Below are 27,108 nucleotides of genomic sequence, written 5' to 3' on the forward strand. Positions count from 1 at the left end.
CCTCTCCAGACTCTGTTGCAAATCCACACTCTGTGATGCATCCCAATAAAATGCCAGAGGAGGTAGTTGAGACAGGGTCTGTGACATTTAAGGGGCTTTTCAGCAGGTACATGGTTAGAAAAGATTGGGAGCAGCATGGGTTAATGGGACGAGCTTTGATGGAGCTTCTTGGTTGCATGGGAGGTAGACAAATTGCTGGAGTAACTCAGCGGGTCAGGCAGCATCTCAGGAGAGAAGGAATGGGTGACGTTTCGGGTCGAGACCCTTCTTCAGACTGATGTCAGGGGAGGTGGATGGACAAATATAAGCTGTAGTTGGAGACAGGAAGGTTGCATGCACTTGTTGGGCTGAAGGTCCTTTGTCCGTGCCGTTTGACTCTGACGTGCAAATTAAGTGCATTAATGATGGACGTATTCAACTCCTGAAATGGGGCTTAATGGTTTATGAATATTTAATGCCACATTTCCAGTGACCTTGATCGATACCATACGATAGAACTTTATTTATCCCAGGAGGGAAATTGCTAAAACACGAGATCCATGAAATTAAAGTGAGGAGTGGAAAGGAGTGGGGATGAGTAAAGATTGGGGAGGTGCGGGGGGAGGGGAGGGGAGTCAGTCTCGGTCTACCTCACGACAGAAGGAGGAGGAGTTGTACAGTTTGATAGCCACAGGGAAAAAGGATCTCCTGTGGCGTTTGTTCTGTGCTGCATCTTGGTGGGACCAGTCTGTTGCTGAAGGTGCTCCTCAGATTGACCAGTGTGTCATGGAGGGGGTGAGCTGTATTGTCCAAGATGCTCCGCAGTTTGAGGAGCATCTCCCGTGAATCCAACTCCACCCCCAGGACGGAGCCAGCCTTCCTGATGGGTTTGTTGATCCCGTTGGCGTCCGCGGCCTTCGCCCTGCTGCCCCGGCGCCCGGCAGCGAAGACGATGGCGTTGGCCGCCACCGAATGGTAGATGGTAGAATGTAGGTAAACTCCCTGGGTTTATTGTTGCACTTTTGACATGAACTAGTTAACGTGTTTGGCTGGAAGAACCTTTCTTGTTTTTTTTAAACCAACGAGCTGCTGTGGACCCGATGGGTCCAAACCTTATTTTTCATATTATTTTCATATTTCATATTTCAGATACAGCGCGGAAACAGGCCTTTTCGGCCCACCAAGTCCGCACCGCCCAGCGATCCCCGCACATTAACACTATCCTACACCCACTAGGGACAATTTTTTATTTATTTTTACATTTACCCAGTCAATTAACCTACATACCTGTGCGTCTTTGGAGTGTGGGAGGAAACCGAAGATCTCGGAGAAAACCCACGCAGGTCACGGGGAGAACGTACAAACTCTTTACAGTACAGCACCCGTAGTCAGGATCGAACCTGAGTCTCCGGCGCTGCATTCACTGTAAGGCAGCAACTCTACTGCTGCGCCACCGTGCTGCCCCACCTCTCCTGCATTGGTGTGGCACCCTCCACTCCCCCTCCCCCCTTCCCCCACCACCCCCCCTACTCACCCACTCCATCCCCCCTCAACATCAACGGGCCCCAACTGCGCAGGCGCGGACCCGTTTGCTCTGTGCGCGCGCGGATCCGGCAGCCATCTTACGTAAGTATCAGATCAACGGGTCCCAACTGCGCAGGCGTGGGCCCGCTGGTTTCCCATTGTGGCGTCGAACACGGAGGTATTACTGCGCAGGCGCGGCTGACAGGCAGGGCAAGTGGAAAAGGGATTTATTAAAGCTTAAAAAGTGATTTTTAAAGTTTAAAAAGTGAATAACCTTTAAAATATAACAACCATTTGAACCGCAGGCCAATGGTGAATAAGTTGGACCTAACAGCGTTGTGCTATTGTGTACCGTTTTGGCATGTATTTCGGGAACAAATATATGCACAAACCTACAAACAAACCAATATACAGTCTGAAGAAGGGCCTCGGCCCGAAATGTCACCCATTCCTTCTCTCCTGAGATGCTGCCTGACCCGCTGAGTTACTCCAGCATTTTGTGATACCTTCAATTTGTACCAGCATCTGCAGTTATCTTCCTACACAAATATACAAGATGAGAGTTTTGGTAATATATATATATAGATGATTGATTTGCCCAAGCTATATTTTCGTGAAATAAAATTGGAAGCCAAAGTAGGTTTGCATTAAGTAGGATGCAGAATAATATTGTGGTTTAATCCAATTTTCTTGAAGTGAGGAGCTTCCAATCCATTCGCCTAAGTGCTCAAATAACTTTTTTATTTGCTCGCGATTGACATTTTGATTACTAGAACTGCTTGAGTGAATTTCAATCAGTATGAAAATGTTTCCTTTGAAATCGTATAGGCAATGTATAATGTTGCAGGCAGTGCAATAGAAGCGATCTTGTAAATGGCGAACGTAATAAAAGTGTGAAAACGCACATCTCCAGATTCAGGGGCAGTTTCTTCCCAGCTGCTATCAGGCAACTGAATCACACACGTCTTCCCACCCTGCTTCCTGCAAAGACTCTACCCCTCCTCCCAATTCCACCGTCTACGCCGCATCTGCACCCAACATGAGGTGTCCTCATTTTTTAGGGAACAGGGGTTCCCCTCTCCCATCATAGATGAGGCCCTCACTCATGTCTCCTTGATATCCATTGTTCAAGATGTGAACTCTTATACATCGGCGAGACCAAACACAGACTGGGCAATCATTTCGCTATCCATGTTCCCCAGAGATGCTGCCTGACCCGCTGAGTTACTCCAGCACTCTGTGAAACGTCACCTATCCATGTTCTCCACAGATGCTGCCTGACCCGCTGAGTTACTCCAGCACTCTGTGTATCTATCATCTCTTGTGTACGTGCACATAATCCATATCCTGCCATTCCCTGCATATCCTTGTGCCTCTCTACTCCCCCTTAAATGACCCTCGTGTCAGAACCTTTTTCCGGGTTGGAATAGGTACAAAATGAAGGGGGAAAGTGAAATGGAGATGTGTGGTACAGGTGGTTTTTACAGTGGTCTTCTTTTGTGTCCGTCATCTATGTTTCTTAGAAAATTCTTAAGGGGTTGGACAGGCTAGATGCAGGAAGATTGTTCCCGATGTTGGGGAAGTCCAGAACAAGGGGTCACAGTTTAAGGATAAGGGGGAGGTCTTTTAGGACCGAGATGAGAAAGTTTTTTTTCACACAGAGTGGTGAATCTGTGGAATTCTCTGCCACAGAAGGTAGTTGAGGCCAGTTCATTGGCTATATTTAAGAGGGAGTTAGATGTGGCCCTTGTGGCTAAAGGGATCAGGGGGTATGGAGAGAAGGCAGGTACAGGATACTGAGTTGGATGATCAGCCATGATCATATTGAATGGCGGTGCAGGCTCGAAGGGCCGAATGGCCTACTCCTGCACCTATTTTCTATGTTTCCATGTTTCGGATGTTGGGCCTGGCTCTTGCACAGTGGACAGCCTTCTGGTTTGCCACCGCTAGATCTTCCAGGCAGCATGGTTCACCAAGAAGTAGGCATGTTAGTAGGTGTGGCATGGATTGTACAGATGTTCCACATTCACGTACTGTGCCTGCCGCATCTGTGTAGCCCCATTTGCTCATGTTGGCCGTGCATCGGCCCATCCCTGTACCAAGCCTATTGAGGGACTTCCAGGCACACCTGTGGCCAGGTGATAGGCAATAGACAATAGGTGCAGGAGGAGGCCATTCGGCACAGTGTTGTTCACATTAATAAACCTGGAATCCAAATTCCAAACTATTTAAGCAACTGTATCAATTTGCCTCTCATGGGTTTAACCTGGTTATCTTTAACTATTCATGGAGCACCAAGATAGTTTCAAATCTTACTTTTCCATCAGTGCTCACGTGTAATCACATAAATTAAACCTTCTGTGTAGTTCATAGGTTCAAGGAGCAAAATCAGGTCATTCGGCCCAACAAGTCCATTCCGCCATTCAATCATTGCTGATCTATCTTTCCCACTCAATAATAATAATAATATTCATTTATTGTCATTGCAACGAGTACAACGAAATTAAAAAATAGCCAATCCTGACTGTGCGTACAAACATATATGCAATAAATGCAAAAACAAATAAATACAATTATATTAAGTACAAGATTTTTTAACGGTGTTGCCTAGTGCAAAGGTAGTGTTCAGTTCTCGTATGGCCCTGGGGTAAAAACTGTTCTTAAGTCTGTTTGTTCGGGATTTGATCGACCTGAAACGTCGACCAGAGGGCAGATGAACAAACAGACGGTGGCCGGGGTGGGATGGATCTTTTATTATTTTGCCTGCTCTACTGAGGCAGCGTAGGCTGAACAGGTGCTCCAGGGAGGGCAGTGGGCAGCCGATGATCTTCTGGGCCGTTGTGATGACCCTCTGAAGGGCCTTCCTGTCCTTTTCTGAGCAGCTGGCATACCATGTGGTTATACAGTATGCCAGCACACTCTCGATGGAGCAGCGATAGAAGGACAACATGAGCTTCTCCTGCAGGTTGGTTTTCCTGAGGATCCTCAGGAAGTGGAGTCTCTGCTGTGCCTTCTTTACTGTGGTGATGGTGTTGGTAGACCAGGTAAGATCCTCTGCGATGTGCGTACCCAGGAACCTGAAAGCGGGTACCCTTTCCACACAGACCCCATTGATGTAGAGTGGGTCGTATTCTACACTGGTTTTTCTGAAGTCAATTATAAGTTCCTTTGTTTTGGAGGAGTTCAGGACAAGATTGTTCACTGAACACCATGCTGCCAGCCTTTGGATTTCATCCCTATAGGCTGTCTCATCTCCTCCTGAGATGAGTCCAACCACAGTCGTGTCATTCGCGAACTTGATGATGGTGTTGGTGGGATGGGTGGGGGCGCAGTCGTGAGTGTAAAGGGTTCAACACACAGCCCTGTGGTGAGCCGGTGCTCAGTGTAATGGTGGAGGAGAGGTGAGGGCCTATTTTGACGGTCTGGGGGCGGTTGGTCAGGAAGTCCTTGATCCATTGGCAGATGGTTTGGGAAAATCCAAGGTCCGAAAGTTTGGTGACCAGTCTGCTCGGGATGACCGTGTTAAAGGCAGAGCTGAAGTCGAGGAAGAGCATCCTCACATAGCTCCCCTGGTGTTCAAGGTGGGTCAGTGCAGTGTGAAGAGCAGTGTCGATGGCATCCCCTGTAGACCTATTTGCTCTGTAGGCAAACTGGTGTGGGTCGAAGGTGGGTGGGAGGCTGGCTTTGATGTGCTGCAGGACCAGTCTCTCGAAGCACTTTGTGATGACCGGTGTGAGTGCTACCGGACGGTAGTCGTTAAGGCCGCTGATGACAGACTTTTTCGGCAGTGGGATGATTGTGGCGGACTTCAGGCAGGGAGGGATGGTGGATTTTAAAAGGGACAGGTTGAAGATTTTTGTGAAGACCTCAGATAATTGGTCTGCACATTCCCTCAGCACTCTGCCCGTCACACCATCGGGGCCTGCAGCTTTCCTGGGATTCACTGCTCTGAGCACGCGCTTAACATCATACTCCTGCACAGTGAAGGTGTTGCTGTCAGGTGCTGGAGAGGGTGTTATGTCTGCCACTGTAGCTTTCACCTCGAAACGAGCAAAGAAACAGTTAAGTTCCTCTGCCAGCGAGGCGTCGCCGTCGGCAGTCATGCGGTTGCTGGTCTTGTAGTTGGTGATGTGCTGGATGCCTTGCCATACCCGCCGTGGGTCATTGTTGGTAAAGTGGTCCTCAATCTTCCTCTTGTAGGACGCTTTGGCATCCTTGATGCCTCTCTTCAGGTTGGTTCTAGCAGCACTGTATAGAGCTCTATCACTAGACCTGAAGGCGGTGTTACGGTCCTTGAGGAGAGACCTGACATCCTTTGTCATCCAGGGTTTCTGATTGGGATACAACCGGATGCGTTTGTCAACGGTGACATTGTCAACACAGTTTTGGATGTAGCAAAGTACAGTTGATGTGTACTCCTCCAAGTCCTGATCCTCAAAAATATCCCAGTTGGTCCTTTCGAAGCAATCCTGCAGCTGCGAGGAAGCTCCTTCAGGCCATGTCTTAACAGTCTTTATGGTGACTGGAGCTTTCCTCCTGAGTGGGGTGTATGCTGGAGTTAGGAATATGGACAGGTGATCTGACTGCCCCAGGTGTGGTAGTGGTGCTGACCTGAAACCCTTCTTAATATTTGAATAAACCTTGTCTAGTGTGTTTTTCCCCCTGGTAGCACATCTTATGTGTTGTTCAAGTTTCGGGAGAACTGACTTTAGGTCTGCATGATTGAAGTCCCCGGCTATGATGTGGGCTGCTTCTGGATATGTGCTCTGTTGTGAGTTTATTGCACCGAGCAGGTAGCCTAAAGCTGTGCTAGCGTTAGCATTCGGTGGGATGTAGACTGCTGTTACTATAACCCCTGTAAATTCACGAGGAAGGTAAAAAGGCCTGCATTTAACTGTTAGGGACTCCAGATCAGGAGAACAGTGGCTATCTATGATTTGGATGTTAGTGCACCAGTTGTTGTGCACGTAAATGCATAACTCCCCCCCCTTGCTCTTACCGGAGTCGATGTTTCTGTCCCAACGAAACGCTGTACGCCCGGCTAGCTCAATGGCTCCGTCTGGGATAAGTGGATGAAGCCATGTCTCTGTTACTAAGAGAATGCAACAGTCCTCCACGAGTTTGTTTGCTGATATATGTAGTTTTAGTTCGTCCATTTTGTTGATGATGGATCTGGCGTTGGTGAGAAACATGCTGGGTAGCGGTGGTTTGTGTGGCTGTCTCTTTAGCTTGGCAAGTATACCGGACCGGCATCCTCGCTTTTGCTTCCTGTTTCTCCTCCGCCTGCGACGCCTGTTCGCGCCGACAACTATCCACGGAGCGCCCGGTGTCCTGGCTATCTCTTCCGGTATGTTTTGCGGGTGTGGAAATTCGCGCATAAGGTCCCGATTGCACTGGAATCCTATGATCAGAAGATCCTTTCGGTTGTAGGTAGGATTTGCCTGGTTTGCATGACTAAAATTGACTAACAGACATAACACAGATAACACACATAAAACGCACCGAAAGGGAGAGCTGTGAGCCGCTGCGTCCGTGCGCGCCGCCATCTTGCTGATCAACCTCATTCTCCTGCCTTCTCCCCATAACCCCAGACACCCTGACTAATGCCACCCTTACTAGTTCCTTTAATAGACAATAGGTGCAGGAGGAGGCCATTCGGCCCTTCGAGCCAGCACCGCCATTCAATGTGATCATGGCTGATCATTCTCAATCAGTACCCCGTTCCTGCCTTCTCCCCATACCCCCTGACTCCATTATCCTTAAGAGCTCTATCTAGCTCTCTCTTGAATGCATTCAGAGAATTGGCCTCCACTGCCTTCTGAGGCAGAGAATTCCACAGATTCACAACTCTCTGACTGAAAAAGTTTTTCCTCATCTCCGTTCTAAATGGCCTACCCCTTATTCTTAAACTGTGGCCCCTTGTTCTGGACTCCCCCAACATTGGGAATATATTTCCTGCCTCTAATGTGTCCAACCCCTTAATAATCTTATAGGTTTCGATAAGATCCCCTCTCATCCTTCTAAATTACAATGTATACAAGCATAGTCGCTCCAGTCTTTCAACATACGACAGTCCTGCCATTCCGGGATTCACCCTAGTAAACCTATGCTGCACGCCCTCAATAGGAAGAATATCCTTCCTCTGTTCCTTGGTTGGGATCGGCAGCTTTTTGTGGTGGCGGTTTTCACCACGTTTCTTTTCCCACAAGGCTAGGGCGGTGGTGGAGGAAGATACCATCGTGATGTTTAAGAGGCTGTTAGATGGGCACGTGGAAGTGTAAAGAATAGAGGGATATGGATCAAGTACAGGCAGATGAGATCAGTTGGCATCATGTTCGGCACAAAGGTTGTGGGCCGAAGGGCCAGTTTCTGTGCTGTACTGATTCCACTCAAAATAACAATTTGTAAAAGAAACAAAATGAGCAGCTTGGCAAGGAAAAGGCCGTGTTGGGCGGTCACGGTGGCACAGCGGTAGAGTTGCTGCCTTACAGCGAATGCAGCGTTGGAGACCCGGGTACGATCCCGACCACGGGTGCCGTCTGTACGGAGTTTGCACGTTTTCCCCGTGACCTGCGTGGGTTTGCTCCGAGGTGTTCGGTTTCCTCCCACACTCCAAAGACGTACGGGTTTGTAGGTTAATTGGCTTGGTGTAAATGTAAAACTTGTCCCCAGTGTGTGCAGGACAGTGTTAATGTGCGGGGATCGCTGGTCGGCGCGGACCCGGTGGGCCGAAGGGCCTGTTTCCGCGCTGTATCTCTAAAACCAAAAACTAAAGTAAGTCTATGAGGGGAGGGAAGAGAGAAAATGTTCTAGGAAAGTATCGGTTAATATTTAATGCTAATCAGTAATCAATAAGAGTTCAGAAATATTCTGTTAAGTTACAGCATGCACCCGCCAGTAAGGTAGTAACATGAATGAATGTGAAAGTAAAACCGCAGCTGCAAGAGAATTACACACTAAGTACCACATCCGTTATGAAAAGATTATGAAATTGTACAAATCCAAGACGGCATTTCCAGCACTGGTCTCTTATCGAAGTGTAATGTAGTTTATTTTAGAGATACAGCGCGCGGAAATAGGCCCTTTGGTCCACTGAGTCCGCAACGACCAGCGATCCCCGCACACTAACACTATCCCGACACACACACACACGCACGCACGCACGCACCACACACACACGCGCACCACACGTGCACACACACACGCATCACACGCGCACACACACACACGCACCACACACGCACCACACGCGCACGCACGCACACACCACACACACACGCACCACACGCGCACACACACACAAGGGACAATTTACATTTGTACAATAGACAATAGGTGCAGGAGGAGGCCATTCGGCCCTTCGAGCCAGCACCGCCATTCAATGTGATCATGGCTGATCATTCTCAATCAGTACCCCGTTCTTGCCTTCTCCCCATACCCCCTGACTCCGCTATCCTTAAGAGCTCTATCTAGCTCTCTCTTGAATGCATTCAGTGAAATGGCCTCCACTGCCTTCTGAGGCAGAGAATTCCACAGATTCACAACTCTCTGACTGAAAATGTTTTTCCTCATCTCCATTCTAAATGGCCTACCCCTTATTCTTAAACTGAGGCCCCTGGGTCTGGACTCCCTCAACATTGGGAACATGTTTCCTGCCCTCCATCCTATCCCCCCTGGTTAAATCCCTCCCCACCTACGTCCAAGACACCTCACACGCTCTCCATCTCCTGGATAACTTCCGGTTCCCAGGCCCCCACTCCCTCATTTTCACCATGGATGTCCAGTCACTCTACACCTCCATCCCCCACAAGGATGGTCTCGAAGCCCTCCGTTTCTTCCTCGACCGTAGAACCAGCCAATCCCCATCGACCAACACTCTCCTCCGCCAAGCAGAGCTGGTTCTTACCCTCAACAACTTCTCCTTTGACTCCTCCCACTTCCTCCAAACCAGATGCGTAGCTATGGGCACTCGCATGGGCCCTAGTTACGCCTCCCTCTTTGTCGGGTACGTCGAACAATCCCTGTTCCAGACGTACACTGGCCCCATCCCCGAACTCTACCTCCGCTACATCGACGACTGCATTGGTGCTACCTCTTGCACCCATGCAGAACTCACTGACTTCATACACTTCACCTCCAATTTCCATCCTGCCCTTAAATATACCTGGACTATCTCTGACATCTCCCTCCCGTTTCTGGACCTCACCATCTCCATCACAGGAGACAGACTAGTGACGTACATTTACTACAAGCCCACCGACTCGCACAGCTATCTGGACTACACTTCTTCCCACCCGGTCCCCTGCAAAAAGTCTATCCCCTACTCCCAATTCCTCCGTCTACGCCGCATCTGCGCCCGGGATGAGGTGTTTCAGACTAGGGCTTCCGAGATGTCCTCGTTCTTCAGAAAACGGGGCTTCCCCTCCTCCATTATAGATGAGGCTCTCACTAGGGTTTCTTCTACATCCCGCAGCTCCGCTCTTGCTCCCCCTCCCCCCACTCGCAACAAGGACAGGATCCCCCTCGTTCTCACCTTCCACCCCACCAGCCAGCGGATCCAACATATCATATATATACAGCCGGAAACAGGCCTTTTCGGCCCTCCAAGTCCATGCCGCCCAGCGATCCCCGTACATTAACACTATCCTACACCCACTAGGGACAATTTTTACATTTACCCAGCCAATTAACCTACATACCTGTACGTCTTTGGAGTGTGGGAGGAAACCGAAGATCTCGGAGAAAACCCACTCAGGTCACGGGGAGAACGTACAAACTCCTTACAGTGCAGCACCCGTAGTCAGGATCGAACCTGAGTCTCCGGTGCTGCATTCGCTGTAAAGCAGCAACTCTACCGCTGCGCTACCGTGCCGCCCAACATTTCCGTCACCTACAACGGGACCCCACCACTGGCCATATCTTCCCATCCCCTCCCCTCTCTGCGTTCTGCAGAGACCGTTCCCTCCGTAACTCCCTGGTCCACTCGTCCCTTCCTACCCAAACCACCCCAACCCCGGGCACTTTCCCTTGCAACCGCACGAGATGCAAATCCTGTCCCTTTACCTCCCCCCTCAACTCCATCAAAGGACCCAAACAGTCTTTCCAGGTGAGACAGAGGTTCACCAGCACCTCCTCCAACCTCATCTATTGCATCCGCTGCTCTAGATGTCAACTTATTTATATCGGCGAAACCAAGCGCAGGCTCGGCGATCGCTTCGCTGAACACCTGCGCTCGGTCCGCATTAACGCAACTGATCTCCCGGTGGCCCAGCACTTTAACTTCCCCCTCCCATTCCCAGTCTGACCTCTCTGTCATGGGCCTCCTCCAGTGCCATAGTGAGGCCCGCCGGAAATTGGAGGAGCAGCACCTCATATTTTGCCTGGGCAGTTTGCAGCCCGGTGGTATGAACGTCGACTTCTCCAACTTCAGATAGCTCCTCGGTCCCTCCCTTCCCCTCCTCCTTCCCAGATCTCCCTCTATCTTCCTGTCTCCACCTATATCCTTCCTTTGTCCCACCCCCGACATCAGTCTGAAGAAGGGTCTTGACCTGAAACGTCACCCATTCCTTCTCTCCCGAGATGCTGCCTGTCCTGCTGAGTTACTCCAGCATTTTGTGAATAAATCCCTTAATAATCTTATACGTTTCGATAAGATCCCCTCTCATCCTTCTAAATTCCAGTGTATACAAGCCTAGTCGCTCCAGTTTTTCAACATACGACAGTCCCGCCATTCCGGGAATTAACCTAGTAAACCTACGCTGCACGCCCTCAATAGCAAGAATATCCTTCCTCAAATTTGGAGACCAAAACTGCACACAGTACTCCAGGTGCGGTCTCACTAGGTACCAAGTCAATTAACCTACAAACCTGCACGGCTGTGGTGTCACAAAGTCATAGAGTGATACAGTGCGGAAGCAGGCCCTTCGGCCCGACTTGCCCACACCGACACTAGTCCCACCTGCCCTCCTTCAGCCCGTATCCCTCCAAACCTGAGTGTGGGAGGGAACCGAAGATCTCGGAGAAAACCCACGCAGGTCACGGGGAGAACGTACAAACTAATTACAGACAGCACCCGTGGTCGGGATGGATCCGGGGTCTCTGGCGCCGTGAGTGCTGTCAGGCAGCAACTCTACCGCCGCGCCACTAATGTGAAGTTTGCTCAATTATCCTATCATATCATATCATATATATATACAGCCGGAAACAGGCCTTTTCGGCCCACCAAGTCCGTGCCGCCCAGCGATCCCCGTACACTAACACTATCCTACACCCACTAGGGACAATTTTTACATTTACCCAGCCAATTAACCTACATACCTGTACGTCTTTGGAGTGTGGGAGGAAACCGAAGATCTCGGAGAAAACCCACGCAGGTCACGGGGAGAACGTACAAACTCCTTACAGTGCAGCACCCGTAGTCAGGATCGAACCTGAGTCTCCGGCGCTACATTCGCTGTAAGGCAGCAACTCTACCGCTGCGCTACCGTGCCGCCCTGGGGAAATTATGTCGGGAAAGAAATTCTATTAGATTTTCCTTTCACCTCACGGGCTCATTCAGTAATTTATTAATCAATTAAACACTTGGACTGTGAAGTATCTCATTTTAAATGATTTGTTCTAAGTAAGGTTAGAAGTGTGCAGAATTTGACGTGTTTTATTGCTCCTGCCACCCATGTTTGCCTTATTTCCCTTTTCAGGTATAAGCGAGTGTTTTCTGTTGGCACGCACGCTGTGACCACCTACAATCCCAGCACACTTGAAGTTACTAACCAGGTAATGAATAATGGTTATATTCCTGACACTTTGCTGACCTGCTGTATATTACACCGATCAGGCAAAACATCATGACCACTGACAGGCGAAGTGAATGACATTGGTTATCTTGTTACAATGGCACCTGTCAAAGGGTGGGATATATTAGGCAACAAGTGAACAGTCAGTTCTTGAAGTTGATGTGTTGGATGCAGGAGAAATGGGCAGGAGTAAAGACCTGAGCGACTTTGACAAGGGCCAAATTGTTCTGGCCAGACGACTGGGTCAGAGCATCTCTGAAACGGCAAGGCTTGTGGGGTGCTCCCGGTCAGCAGTGGTGAGTACCTACCGACCGTGGTCCGAGGAGGGACAAACCACAAACCGGCGACAGACAGGGTGTTGGGCGCCCAAGGCTCATCGATGCGCGAGGGCAACGAAGGCTATCCCGTCTGGTCCGAACCGACAGAAGGTCGACTGTGGCACAAGTCACAGAAAATGTTAATGGTGGTCATGGGAGGAATGTGTCACAATACACAGTGCATCGCACCCTGCTGCGTATGGGGCTGCACACGGAGGACCAACAGCATATTAGGCAGGTGGTCATAATGTTTTGGCTCATTAGGTCAGAATGTTTTGGCTGATCGGTGTATATTGACAATTTTTGTTTTAGTCTAAAGATATGGCACAGAAACAGGCCCTTTGGCTCACCGTGTCCGCACCGACCAGCGATCCCCGCACATTAGCACAAGCCTCCATACACTAGGGACAATCTACACTGAAACCAAGTGTACAAACCCAAGCCAATTAACCTTCAAACCTGTACGTCTTTGGAGTGTGGGAGGTAACCGAAGATCTCGGAGAAAACCCACGCAGGTCACGGGGAGAACGTACAAACTCCGTACAGACGGCGCCCGTAGTCGAGATCGAATCCTAGGTCTCTAGCGCTGTACGGCAGCAACTCTACCACTCTGCTGCCCTTTGGAAATGATGAACATCATTAGAAATGATCGACATCTCTTTAGTCTGAAGAAGGGTCTCGACCCGAAACGTCACCCATTCCTTCTCTCCAGGGATGCTGCCTGACCCGCTGAGTTACTCCAGCTTTTTGTGTCTATGTCTTTCGGTTAGTTTATTGTCACTTGTACCGAAGTACAGTGCAAAGCTTTTGTGGCGTGCTAGCCAGTCAGCGGAAAGACTAAACATGATTACAATCATGTAAGCAGTGTAGGGCAGCAACTCTACTGCCAAGCCATAGTGTAATTCACTATCAAGTCAAATCAATTTTATTTGTCTAGCACATTTAAAAACAACCCACGTTGACCAAAGTGCTGTACATCAGTTCAGGTACTAAGAACAAACATACAATGGCACACAAACATAACAGCACATACATAAACAGTTCACAGCGCCCCCTCAGAGGGCCTCAAACGCTAGGGAGTAGAAATAGGTTTTGAGTCTGGACTTAAAGGGGTCGATGGAGGGGGCAGTTCTGATGGGGAGAGGGATGCTGTTCCACAGTCTAGGAGCTGCAACCGCAAAAGCGCGGTCACCCCTGAGCTTAAGCCTAGACTGCGGGATAGTCAGTAGCCCCAAGTCGGCCAACCTGAGGGACTTGGACAGTATATAGATACATGATACGGTAGAGCCAGTAAAGTCCGATCAAAGATAGTCCGAGGATCACCAATGAGGTGTGGGCTTTGTCGTTAACTTGCCCTTCCCATGGCACCATTCATGGCCAGTTGGCCAGTGCCATCGTCTTCGCTGCCGGGCGCTGGGGCAGCAGGGCGAAGGCCGCGGACGCCATCGGCATCAAGTCAAGTCACGTTTATTTATCACATACACATACACGATGTGCAGTGAAATGAAAGTGGCAATGCCTGTGGATTGTGCACAAAAAACAATTACAGTTACAGCATATAAATAAAGTTAATATAGTGTAGACAAAATTTAGTCCCTGGAGTTATAAAAGTTAACAGTCCTGATGGCCTGTGGGAAGAAACTCCGTCTCATCCTCTCCGTTTTCACAGCGTGACAGCGGAAGCGTTTGCCTGACCGTAGCATCTGGAACAGTCCATTGCTGGGGTGGCAGGGGTCCCTCATGATCTTACTTGCTCTGGATCTGCACCTCCTGATGTATAGGTCCTGCAGGGGGGCGAGTGTAGTTCCCATAGTGCGTTCAGCCGAATGGGAACGCGGCTGAATTTCCGTGACCTGCGTGGGTTTTCTCCGAGATTATCTGTTTCCTCCAAAGACGTGCAGGTTTGTAGGTTAATTGGCTTGGTGTAAATGTAAAAATTGTCCCTGATAATATGCGGGGATCGCTGGTCGGCGCGGACCCGGTGGGCCGAAGGGCCTGTTTCCGCGCTGTATCTCTAATCTAATTAAGAACCAATCAATCTCCGCTTTAAAAATAGCCACTGACTTGGCCTCACCAAGCCAATTAGCCGACAAACCTTCAGATAGTCCCTGCTTTCCTTCTCTATCCCCTCCCCCTTCCCGGTTCTCCCACCAGTCTTCCTGTCTCTAGACATTCTATCTTTCTCCAGCCCCCTCCCCTGACATCTGTCTGAAGAAGAGTCTCGACCCAAAACGTCACCCATTCCTTCTCTCCCGAGATGCTGCCTGACCCGCTGAGTTACTCCAGCATTTTGTGTCTAGCCTACAAACCTGTACGTCATTGGAGCGTGGGAGGACACTGGAGCACCCGGAGAAAACCCACGCAGGTCACGGGGAGAACGTACAAACTCCGTACAGACAGCGCCCGTGGCCAGGATCGAACCCTGTCTCTGGCGCTGGAACCACTGAACCGTCCCTATGAGATTTAATAGACAATAGGTGCAGGAGGAGGACATTCGGCCCTTCGAGCCAGCACCGCCATTCAATGTGATCATGTCTGATCATTCTCAATCAGTACCCCGTTCCTGCCTTCTCCCCATACCCCCTGACTCCGCTATCTTTAAGAGCCCTGTCTAGCTCTCTCTTGAATGCATTCAGAGAATTGGCCTCCACTGCCTTCTGAGGCAGAGAATTCCACAGATTCACAACTCTCTGACTGAAAAAGTTTTTCCTCATCTCCGTTCTAAATGGCCTACCCCTTATTCTTAAACTGTGGCCCCTTGTTCTGGACTCCCCCAACATTGGGAACATGTTTCCTGCCTCTAACGTGTCCAACCCCTTAATAATCTTATACGTTTCGATAAGATCCCCTCTCATCCTTCTAAATTCCAGTCTAAATTTAAAGTCTAGGAAGGAATCGCAGATGCTGGTTTACACTGAAGATAAAGACACAAAATGCTGCAGTAACTCAACGGGACAGGCAGCATCTCTGGAGAGAAGGAATGGGTGATGTTTCGAGAACCCTCCCCTACGATCTGAAGATGGGTCTCCGCCCGGAAAAGTCACCCATTCCTTCTCTCCAGAGATGCCGCCCATTAAAGTTGTAATGTTTGGTTTTAGCTCCAGCAAAGTAGAATTGACGATGTGAAACTTGCCTTGCAGTGGCCTTATGGAGATATCTGCAGCATCAGTCCCGTTGGCAAAGGTCAAGGGACAGAATTCAACCTGACCTTTCGCAAAGGAAGCGGGAAAAAGTCTGAAACCCTCAAGTTTTCCACTGAACATCGAACAGAGTTGCTAACGGAGGCATTGGTGAGCACTCGCTGAAGCAGGCTTTGCCTGCAGCTGTAAAAATATCATGTACTCTCGTGCTTCTCTGTCTCTGCATTTAACAGTGAGGGTGCTGGTCCACAGATGGCCATTGTCAACAGGGGTTGCCAACTATCTCACTCCCAAATATGGGACAAGGTGACGTCACCGCCCCGCGCCCCACGTGACCTCACCCAGCCAGCGGCCACGTGCTACCGCTCTACCAATGGTGGCTGCCCTGGCCAGGAGGCGGGTTGCAACGCAACCTCCGTTAGGTGGATCCCGGGCCTACACTGTCCGGAGCTAAAATGTCGGAAACCGAGAGTGTCGGGGCCTAAACTGTCGGGGCCTAAACTGTCGGGGCCTACAGTGTCTGGGCCTACAGCGTCCGGGCCTACAGCGCACCCCACCCCCCGGGCCTAATATGGGACAAGGGCGGTCCCGTACAGGACAAACCAATTTAGCCCAAAATACGGGATGTCCCGGCTAATACGGGACAGTTAGCAACCCTAATTGTCATATTTGCTGTGGTACTTTAAGCCCACACTTTGAGCTTTAGAGATATAGCGCGGAAATAGGCCCTTCAGCCCACCGAGTCCGTGCCGGCCGGCGATCACACCAAACACCAGCACTATTCTAGTTGTCCATCATGAGAGAGACGACTTACAATTAGTTACTGAGGCCAAGTAACCTTCGGACTTGCACGTCTTTGGAGTGTGGGAGGAAACCGAAGCACCCGGAGAAAACTTGCACGGTCACATGGAGGATGCATGAACTCGGTGACGCAGCAGTTGAGTTGCTGCCTCACAGTGGCAAAGACACGGGTTCGATTCTGACTACGGGTGCTGTGTGTCTATGGAGTTTTATGTTCTCCCCGTGACCGCGTTTTCTCCGAGGTTGACGGTTTAGAGTCATGGAGTGATACATTGTGGAAACAGGCCCTTTGGCCGAACTTGCCCACACCGGCCAACAATGTCCCAGCTACACTAGTCCCACTTGCCTGCGCTTGGTCCATATCCCTCCAAACCTGTCCTATCCATGTACCTGTCCAACTGTTTCTTAAACAATGGGATAGTCCCAGCCTCAACTACCTCCTCTGGCAACTTGTTCCATACACCCACCACCCTCTGTGTGGAAAAGTTACCCCTCGTATTTTCATTAAATCTTTTCCCCTTCATCTTGAACCTATGTCCTCTGGTCCTCGATTCCCCTACTGTGGGCGAGGGACTCTGTGCATCTACCCGATCTATTCCTCTCATGATTTTGTACACCTCTATCTGATCTCCCCTCATCCTCCTGCGCTCCATGGAATAGAGACCCAGCCTGCTCAACCTCTCCCTGTAGCTCACACCCTCTAGTCCTAGCAACATCCTCGTAAATCTTCTCTGAACTTTTTCAAGCTTGACAATATCTTTCCCATAACACGGTGCCCAGAACTGTATACGATATTCGAAATGCGGTCTCACCAATGTCTTGTACAACTGCAACATGACCTCACAACTTCTACTCTGATGAAGGCCAATGTGCCAAAAGCCTTTTTGACCACCTTATCTACCTGCGACTCGACCTTCAAGGAACCATGCACCTGCACTCCAACACTCCAACACTCCCCAGAGGCCTACCATTCACTGTGTAGGTCCTGCCCATGTTAGACTTCCCAAAATGCAACACCTCACACTTCTCTGTATTAAATCCCATCAACCATTTCTCTGGCCAATCGATCTAGATCCTGCTGCAATCGTTCACAACCATCTTCACTATCTGCAAAACCACCCACTTTTGTATCCTCAGCAAATTTGCTAATCTTGCCCTGTATGTTCTCATCCAAATCATTGATGTAGATGACAAACAGTAGCGGGCCCAGCACCGAACCCTGAGGCACACCACTAGTCACAAGCCTCCAGTCTGAGAAGCAACCTTCTACCATCACACTCTACTTCCTTCAAAGGAGCCAGTTTGCTATCCGTTCAGCTATCTCTCCTTGGAACCCATGCGATCTAACCTTCCAGAGCAGCCTACCTTGCGGAACCTTGCCGAATGCCTTACTGAAATCTATGTACACAATATCTACAGCTCTGCCCTCATCAACCTTTGACAGGCCGATCTTGACTCCCGTGGCCGGCGTCGGGCATTCCTCGTTGGGGCGATCAAGCTCCTGCACCAGTTGTGGGGGGGGGGGGAATCTCAGCTCCTTCACGCCGGGCGATCTACCCTGGGTCGGGGCCTGTCGATCTACCCTGGGTTGGGACCTGTCGAACCTCGTGCGGCTTCTGGAGCTCCCGACCTCAGTCCCAACCAGAGACTGCGAGCTCCTCGATGTTACAGTCCACAGGTGGCATTGGAGCATCGATCCCAGGCCAGGGATCGCATGATTTTTTTTTAGATTTAGAGATACAGCGCGGAAACAGGCCCTTCGGCCCACCGGGTCCGCGCCGCCCAGCGATCCCCGCACATTAACAGTATCCTACACCCACGAGGGACAATTTTTACATTTGACCAGCCAATTAATCTACATACCTGCACGTCTTTGGAGTGTGGGAGGAAACCGAAGATCTCGGAGAAAACCCACGCAGGTCACGGGGAGAATGTACAAACTCCGTACAGACGACGCCCGTAGTCAGGATCGAACCTGAGTCTCCGGCGCTGGATTCGCTGTAAGCTGCATGCTCAGATGTTAAGTCCATGGCCCCGCGGTGGGGCTCAAAGCCAGTCCCAGGCAAGGCCTCCAGCTCCACGATGTTGCTCTGTTTGCAGTCAGCATCTTTGTGAGTCATGTGGTTGGAAGATCCTGCAGCCTCGGAGTCATCTGGCAACTAAAAGCACGGATTTGTGGTTGTCGTGTTGTTGAAACGAAGGAACTCAGTCATCCTTGCAATTTTGGGAGTGTTGTGTCAGTGATACAGCGCTCTGCCTCGTAACCAACCCCATTATATCTACCCAGGGGAAATTAGTGAAGCATTTCTACTTGAACATTAACAAAACAGTTCTTGATTTGAGACGCACAAAAACACAGATGCTGGAATCTTGAGCAGTGCGGGTGTCAGGGGTTACGGGGAGAAGGCAGGAGAATGGGGTTGGGGGGGGGGAGAGATAGATCAGCCGCGATTGAATGGCAGAGTAGACTGCTCCTATCCCGTACGAACACGAACTTTAGCAAAACAATGCTGGAGGAACTCGGCGGGTCAGGCAGCATCTGTGGGTAGAATGGACACGGGACATTTTGGGTCGGGACTCTTGTTCAGACCTGACCCGAAACATCGTCTGTCCATTCGCTCCACGGATGCTGCGTGACCTGCTGAGTTCCTTCAGCACTTTGATTTAAACAATAGATCATAGTTTTGCTGAAGATTCCAACATCTTTAGATCCTTGTGCACCCATTCTAATGCTGGTATTTATTTCACAAAATGCTGGAGTAATTCAGCAGGTCAGGCAGCATTCCTTCTCTCCTGAGATGCTGCCTGACCTGCTGAGTTACTCCAGCATTTTGTGAAATAAATACCTTCGATTTGTACCAGCATCTGCAGTTATTTTCTTACACATTCTAATGCTGGACTCATTCTCCATTGTGCCCAAAGATACTAGGGGAGCAAGATAGACCACTCGACCCTAAAAACCGTAGTCGGTCACGGCGCCATTTTAGTAGGCAGAAACTTGCAGAAACATTTAAAAAGAAAAATAACAAAAATCTGTGAATTGATAGATGAGATATATTCTGCATTTTAATGGTATCATCACACACACTGTTCCCCCAACACACTGATTACACTGTGAGAGGCAGAGCGAACGGCAGGGTTCTGCTTACTAAAATGGCGGACATTACGCTCCTTTGCGTACTACACTTCAGTATAGGCGATTTTAACGGAGCGGTCCATCTTGCTCTTCTGGTATCTTTGATTGTGCCTCCATTCTAATGCTGGACTCATTCTCCATAATTTGAATTATATAATGAATTTTGATTTTTATCTCGCGATATTTTGGCCTCTTCTAAAATGTTTTTTTTATTTTTTTAATTAACAACTTGGTTACTGTCTTTGAGAATTCACCATTATAATTGAATGTCCAGCCATCCAGAAAGCAGACAGTGTGGAAACAGGCCCTTCGGCCCAACTTGCCAACGATGACAAACACTCCTCATCGACACTAGTCCATCCTGCCTGCGTTTAGCCCATTTCCCTCTAAGCCTACCCTGTCCATGTACCTGTCCAACTGTTTTTTAAATGTTGCGATAGAACCTACCTCAACTACCTCCTTGGGTAGCTCTTTCCATACACCCACCCACCCTTTGTGTGAAAAAAAAAGGTTATCCCCTCGGGTTCCCATTAAATCTTTCCCCCCCTCGCCTTAAACCTATGTCCTCTGGTTCTCGATTTCCCCCCCTGCTCTGGTCTATATCACTGATGATTATAGACACTCCTGTAAGATCACACCTCATCCTCCAGCGTTCCAAGGAATAAAGTCCTCGCCTGCTCAACCTCTCCCTATAGCTCAGGCCCACGAGTCCTGGCAACGTCCTTGTAAATCTTCTGAACCCTTTCACCATGTTGCGAGGACCATTAAAGACCTCTTTTGATCTATTTCTTGACAGCGATGTGCTTTTTTTTTGAGGGGGGATAGTTTGGAAGTCCACAGCAGAGGTTGCCGGATGTGTTTATGGGCATCAACCAGATTCAGGCACCGTTTCTTAAGGGCGGTCACGGTGGCGCAGCAGTAGAGTTGCTGCCTTACAGCGAATGCAGCGCCGGAGACCTGGGTTCCATCCCGACTGCGGGCACTGTCAGTACGGAGTTTGAACGTTCTCCCCGTGACCTGCGTGGGCTTTCTCCGAGATCTTTGGTTTCCTCCCACACTCCAAAAACGTGCAGGTTTGTAGGTTAATTGGCTTGATAAATGTAAAAAAATGTCCCTAGTGGGTGTAGGATAGTGTGTGTGTGTGTGCGGGGATCGCTGGTCGGCGCGGACCCGGTGGGCCGAAAGGGCCTGTTTCCGCGCTGTATCTCTAAACTAAACAATGTCTGACTGGATTATCAGCAGTAGCTTCTGAGGTGTCTGCTGAGATAACGGGACCATCGTTAGCAAATGATCTTCCTTTCCCAGCCCGTCTTGCCCAATGACATCCACAGTTCTTGTACACTGTCCTTGATTTCCCTCAATCTGTCTGTTATGTCTACTCAAAATGAAAACCGTGTTATTCTTTCCGTCTATCCAAACTTTGACTGTATTTCTACGTCTCCTATTCTTCTGCTCATAAGGTCATAAGTGACAGGAGTAGAATTAGGCCATTCGGCCCATCAAGTCTACCCAGCCATTCAATCATGGCTGATCTATCTCTCCCTCCTAATCCCATTCCCCTGCCTTCTCCCCATAACCTCTGACGCTCGCACTAATCAAGAATCTATCTATCTCTGCCTTAAAAATATCCACTGCCTGCCTCTATAGCCGTCTGTGGCAAATAATTCCATAGATTCACCGCCCTCTGACTAAAGAAATTTCTCCTCATCTCCTTCCTAAAAGACCATCCTTTAATTCTGAGGCCTCTGGCCCTAGACTCTCCCACTAGTGGAAACATCCTCTCCACATCCACTCCATCTAAGCCTTTCACTATAGGGTAAGTTTCAATGAGGTCCCCCTCATCCTTCTAAACTCCAGCGAGTACAGGCCCAGTGCCGACACACGCTCATCATACGTTAACCCACTCATTCCTGGGATCATTCTCGTAAACCTCCTCTGGACCCTCTCCAGAGCCAGCACATCCTTCCTCAGATATGGGGCCCAAAACTGCTCACAATATTCCAAATGGGGCCTGACCAGCGCCTTATAGAGCCTCAGCATCACATCCCTGCTTTTGTCTCCAAACCCTCTTGAAATAAATGCTAGCATTGAGTTTTCCGGTCTGTTTTGTGTCTGTCATTTCCTGAACCCCTTGTCTAATGGCGGCAGGGTGGCGCGGCGGTAGAATTGCTGCCTTACAATGCCAGAGTCCCGGGTTCCATCCTGACCACGGGTGCTGCCTGCATGTGACCCATATCCCTCTTCCCTGCGTATCCATGTGCCTATCCAAAAGTCTCTTAAATGCCACTATCATATCTGCCTCCACCTTCAATGCCTTCACTGCCTCCACAGCAGTGCCTTCCAAACACTCAATACTTTGTTCCGGGCAAGATTTTTTTAAAGAAGAAATGGTATGTAGGTTAATTACCTGGGCAAATGTAAAAAATAAAATAAATTGTCCCTAGTGTGTGTAGGATAGTGTTAATGTGCGGGGATCGCTGGGCGGCGCGGACCCGGTGGGCCAAAGGGCCTGTTTCTGCGCTGTATCTCTAAATCAAAAAATCAAGACCTTCAAAGGAGATGTTTGGGGCAAAACCTAGTGCAATGTGGGATAACTAGTGTGAATACTTGATCAGTAGTCGGCGTGGGATTTGACAATAGGTGCAGGAGGAGGCCTTTCAGCCCTTCGAGCCAGCACCGCCATTCACCGTGATCATGGCTGATCATCCACAATCAGTACCCCGTTCCTGCCTTCTCCCCATACCCCCTGACTCCGCTATCCTTAAGAGCTCTATCTAGCTCTCTCTTGAATGCATTCAGAGAATTGGCCTCCACTGCCTTCTGAGTCAGAGAATTCCACAGATTCACAACTCTCTGACTGAAAAAGTTTTTCCTCATCTCCGTTCTAAATGGCCTACCCCTTATTTTTAAACTGTGGCCCCTGGTTCTGGACTCCCCCAACATCCGTCAACTATTCATTGTATCGCTTTCATCGGATATTTTGTCTGGTTGTGAAAAATAAATTGACGTCTATATTTCATTTGCGAGATATTTTATGAACTTTCTTTTCATTTCTGCAGCGGTTCCGGACCGAGTTTTCGGAGGGAAAAATCACTGGAAAGGTAAATCACCAGCTATTCCCTTAAGGACTCTTTGCTATGATGAATTCTTAATGCCCCTGAATAAATTATAGTTGAGCATTTAAAAATACCATTATTTAACTCATCACCTCAATTTCAAATCTCCCGTATCTATGACAATGTCAAACATTTTTCAGTCTTCCAGGGTTACTTTTTTATAAAACGGCATCTTAATAGCGTCACTTTAATTTCACGATTCATGTATCTTGTGTTTCATGACTGTTGGCAGGCTAAATTCCCTCCTGGGATAAATAAAGTTCTTCTCTGAATGTTATTTCCCTGACAATATTGTTTCTTGAGTTGACTTCAGCTATCATGCTGTGAAACACGACAATCTCTAAATAATCTCTGGACTACACAGAACTTTGTAGGCCTGGATAGGGCGGTTGTGGAGAAGATGATTCCACTGACGAGGAGATTGAAAGACTCCTGATTAGTACGGGTGTCAGGGGTTTACGGGGAGAAGGCAGGGGAATGGGGAGAGGGGTGAGAGACGGATCAGCCATGATTGAATGGCGGGGTAGGCTTGATGGGCCGAATGGCCTAATTCTGCTGCTACAACTGATGAATCTATGAACGTGTAAACTACAACCTGTCCCAGACAGGCCCCGATCGCAGTCTTACCCCCATCAGCCGCCAATATGGCAAGCGTATAAATGACAGTGCAAGACCAAGGAACGATGAGGAAAGGGTGTGGATTGCAGTCAGATGCATGAAAAGAGTTGTGAGTTTGGGAAGGAGGTACAAATTTGATGTTAGTAGATGTCATTTAGTTAATTGGGTAGATGCACAGAGTCTCTTGCATTCAAGAGAGAGCTGGATAGAGCTCTTAAGGATAGCGGAGTCAGGGGGTTTGGGGAGAAGGCAGGAACGGAGTACTGATTGAGAATGATCAGCCATGATCACATTGAATGGCGGTGCTGGCTCGAACGGCCGAATGGCCTCCTCCTGCACCTATTGTCTATTGTCTGTTAATATTTTGTTTTAATTTGACTCACTCTTGTACATGAGCGCATAATTGTTTATTGCTACACAGTGCATACCAAGAGTCAAAGGAGTTTTATTGCCATATGTCCCAGATAGAACAATTACATTTTTTTACGAGGATGTTGCCAGGGCTAGAGGGAGTGAGCTACAGGGAGAGGTTGAACAGGCTGGGTCTCTATTCCATGGAGCGCAGGAGGATGAGGGGTGATCTTATAGAGGTGTACAAAATCATGAGAGGAATAGATCGGGTAGATGCACAGAGTCTCTTGCCCAGAGTGGGGGAATCGAGGACCAGAGGACATAGGTTCAAGGTGAAGGGGAAAAAATTTAATAAGAATCCGAGGGGTAACTTTTTCACACAGAGGGTGGTGGGTGTGTGGAACAAACTGCCAGAGGAGGTAGTTGAGGCTGGGACTATCCCATTGTTTAAGAAACAGTTGTACAGGTACATGGATAGGACAGGTTTGGAGGGATATGGGCCAAATGCAGGCAGGTGGGACTAGTGTAGCTGGGGCATGTTGGTCGGTGTGGGCAAGGTGGGCCGAAGGGCCTGTTTCCACACTGTATGACTCTGACATTCTTTCTTGCTGCAACACAACAGGTTCTGCAAATATAGTACACTGTAAACAATATGATAAGCAAGAAAAAAGTTATATCCATATATCTGTTACATATTTATATTTATACATACAGACACACACACACAAAAACAAGCAATAGTGGTGCAAAAAGACAAAATGCTCCCCCTGTCTATTGATAAGTTCACAAGTGATAGGAACGGAATTAGCCCATCAAGTCTCCTCCGCCATTCAATCATGGCTGATCTATCTCTCCCTCTCAACCCCATTCTCCTGCCTTCTCCCCATAACCTCTGACGCCCGCACTAATCAAGAATCTATCTATCTCTGTCATAAAAAGATCCACTGACTTGTGGCCTCCACAGCCTTCAGTGGCAAAGAATCCTACAGATTCACCATCCTCTGATTAAAGAAATTCCTCCTCATCTCCTTTCTAATGGTACGTCCTTTAATTCTGAGGCTGTGCCCTCTGGTCCTAGACTCTCCCACTAGTGGAAACATCCTCTCCACATCCACTCTATCCAGGCCTTCTCTATTTGGTAAGTTTCAATGAGGTCATCCCCCCCCCCCCTTATTCTTCTAATCTCCAGCGAGTACAGGCCCATTGCCATTAAATGTTAACCCACCCACCCAATGTTAACCCACTCATTCCTGGGATCGTTCTTGTAAACCTCCTCTGGACCCTCTCCAGAGCCAGCACATCCTTCCTCAGATATGAAGCCTTTCTAAAGAAACGTCCTTTTATTCTGGTCTATTTCCTCAGAATATAATCTCCAGGGATATTGCCTGACCCGCTGAGTTACTTACTCCAGCATTCTGTATACACTGGAATTTAGAAGGATGAGAGGGGATCTTTTTGAAGAATATAAGATTATTAAGGGATTATAGACGATAGACAATAGGTGCAGGACCTTCGAGCCAGCACCGCCATTCAATGTGATCATGGCTGATCATTCTCAATCAGATTGGACACGCTAGAGGCAGTAAACATGTTCCCGATGTTGGGGGAGTCCAGCCACAGTTTAAGAATAAGGGGTAGGCCATTTAGAACGGAGATGAGGAAAAACTTTTTCACTCAGAGAGTTGTAAATCTGTGGAATTCTCTGCCTCAGAAGGCAGTGGATGCCAATTCTCTGGATGCATTCAAGAGAGAGTTAGATAGAGCTCTTAAAGATAGCGGAGTCAGGGGGTATGGGGAGAAGGCAGGAACGGGGTATTGATTGTGGATGATCAGCCATGATCACAGTGAATGGCGGTGCTGGCTCGAAGGGCCGAATGGCCTCCTCCTGCACCTTTTGTCTATTGTCTGTGTATTTGTAAACCAGTGCCTGCTGTTCATTGTATCTGTATTCAGAGTTACTGCTCTGCTTTCCCTCTCCAGCGCTACAACTGTTACAAGCATCACTGGACAGATACAAGAAAGCTGGTGGTCCTTGAGGTTACTCCAGGAGGAATAGATCAGATTGACCCAACAACAAATAAAGTCGCCTGTTCCTACGACTACAGAAACGTCGAAGGGTTTGCTGAGCTGTCAGATTATCAAGGTGGCTTCTGCATAATTCACGGAGGATTTAACCGATTGGTAAGTTTTTGTCACTCATCGTTTGAGAATCGAGAGACTCAACTCATAATCATGTGCAAAATCATGAGAGGGATAGATCGGGATGGGAGAGTCTTTTGCCCTGCGCGTAAAAGCACCATTGAACCTTAGGAACACACTGCCTCTTTCATCTCCTGTTTTGCTGAGCACAGTGACAGTTCATAAGATCATAAGGTCATAAGGGTGTGAGCTACAGGGAGAGGTTGAGCAGGCTGGGTCTCTATTCCATGGAGGGGTGATCTTATAGAGGTGTACAAAATCATGAGAGGAATAGATCGGGTAGATGCACAGTCTTTTGCCCAGAGTAGGGGAATCGAGGACCAGAGGACACAGGTTCAAGGTGAAGGGGAAGAGATTTAATAGGAACCCAAGGGGTAACTTTTTCCACACAGAGGGTGGTGGGTGATGGAACAAGCTGCCAGAGGAGGTAGTTGAGGCTGGGACTATCCCATCGTTTACGAAACAGTTGGACAGGTACATGGATAGGACAGGTTTGGAGGGATATGGACCAACCGCAGGCAAGTGGGACTAGGGTAGCTGGGACATTGTTGGCCAGTGTGGGCGAGTTGGGCCGAAGGGCCTGTTTCCACACTGTATCACTCTATGACTCTAACTCATCACGGTGGCGCAGCGGTGGAGTTGCTGCCTCGCGGCATCAGAGACCCGGGTTCCATCCTGACTGCGGCGGCTGTCTGTACAGAGGTTTGCACGTTCTCCCCGTGACCTGTGTGGGTTTTCTCCAGGTGCTCCGGTTTCTTTCTGCACTCCAAAGACGTGCCTGTTTGTAGGTTAATTGGCTTCTATAAACTGTTCCTAGTGTGTGGGACAGGACCAGTGTATGAGATGATCGCTGGTCGGCGTGGACTCAGTGGGCCGAAGGTCCTTTTCCATGCTGTATCTCTAGACTGAGCTCAACTAAAAGATACAGAAGGGAAATTGGCCCTTCAGTCCACCGAGTCCACGATCACCATCGATCACCCACCCGTTCACACTTGTTCTATGTTATCCCCACTCCCTACTCACTAGGGGCCAATTAACCCACCTCCGCATCTCTTGGCGATGTGAAGAAAACGGAGAAACTGAAGGAAACCCATTGAGAACGTGCAAACTCCGCACAGACACCAGCCGAGATCA

At 49.0% G+C, this 27,108-nt stretch overlaps 1 protein-coding gene across 6 annotated transcripts in view; it reads left to right on the top strand.

The window, feature by feature from the left end:
* Nucleotides 1–27,108, top strand: part of dnajc13 (dnaJ homolog subfamily C member 13) — a 187,899-nt gene that overhangs the window by 18,988 nt on the left and 141,803 nt on the right. For all 6 annotated transcript variants that reach the window (XM_078413988.1, XM_078413962.1, XM_078413998.1 and 3 more), the window contains exons 2-5: nucleotides 12,201–12,276; nucleotides 15,754–15,903; nucleotides 22,750–22,791; nucleotides 25,756–25,956. In XM_078413988.1, coding sequence (XP_078270114.1) covers nucleotides 12,201–12,276; nucleotides 15,754–15,903; nucleotides 22,750–22,791; nucleotides 25,756–25,956 — 469 coding nt within the window. The remainder of the gene's footprint in view (nucleotides 1–12,200; nucleotides 12,277–15,753; nucleotides 15,904–22,749; nucleotides 22,792–25,755; nucleotides 25,957–27,108) is intronic.

This window comes from Rhinoraja longicauda, chromosome 2, assembly GCF_053455715.1.
Source record: "Rhinoraja longicauda isolate Sanriku21f chromosome 2, sRhiLon1.1, whole genome shotgun sequence".
NCBI lineage: Eukaryota > Metazoa > Chordata > Chondrichthyes > Rajiformes > Arhynchobatidae > Rhinoraja > Rhinoraja longicauda.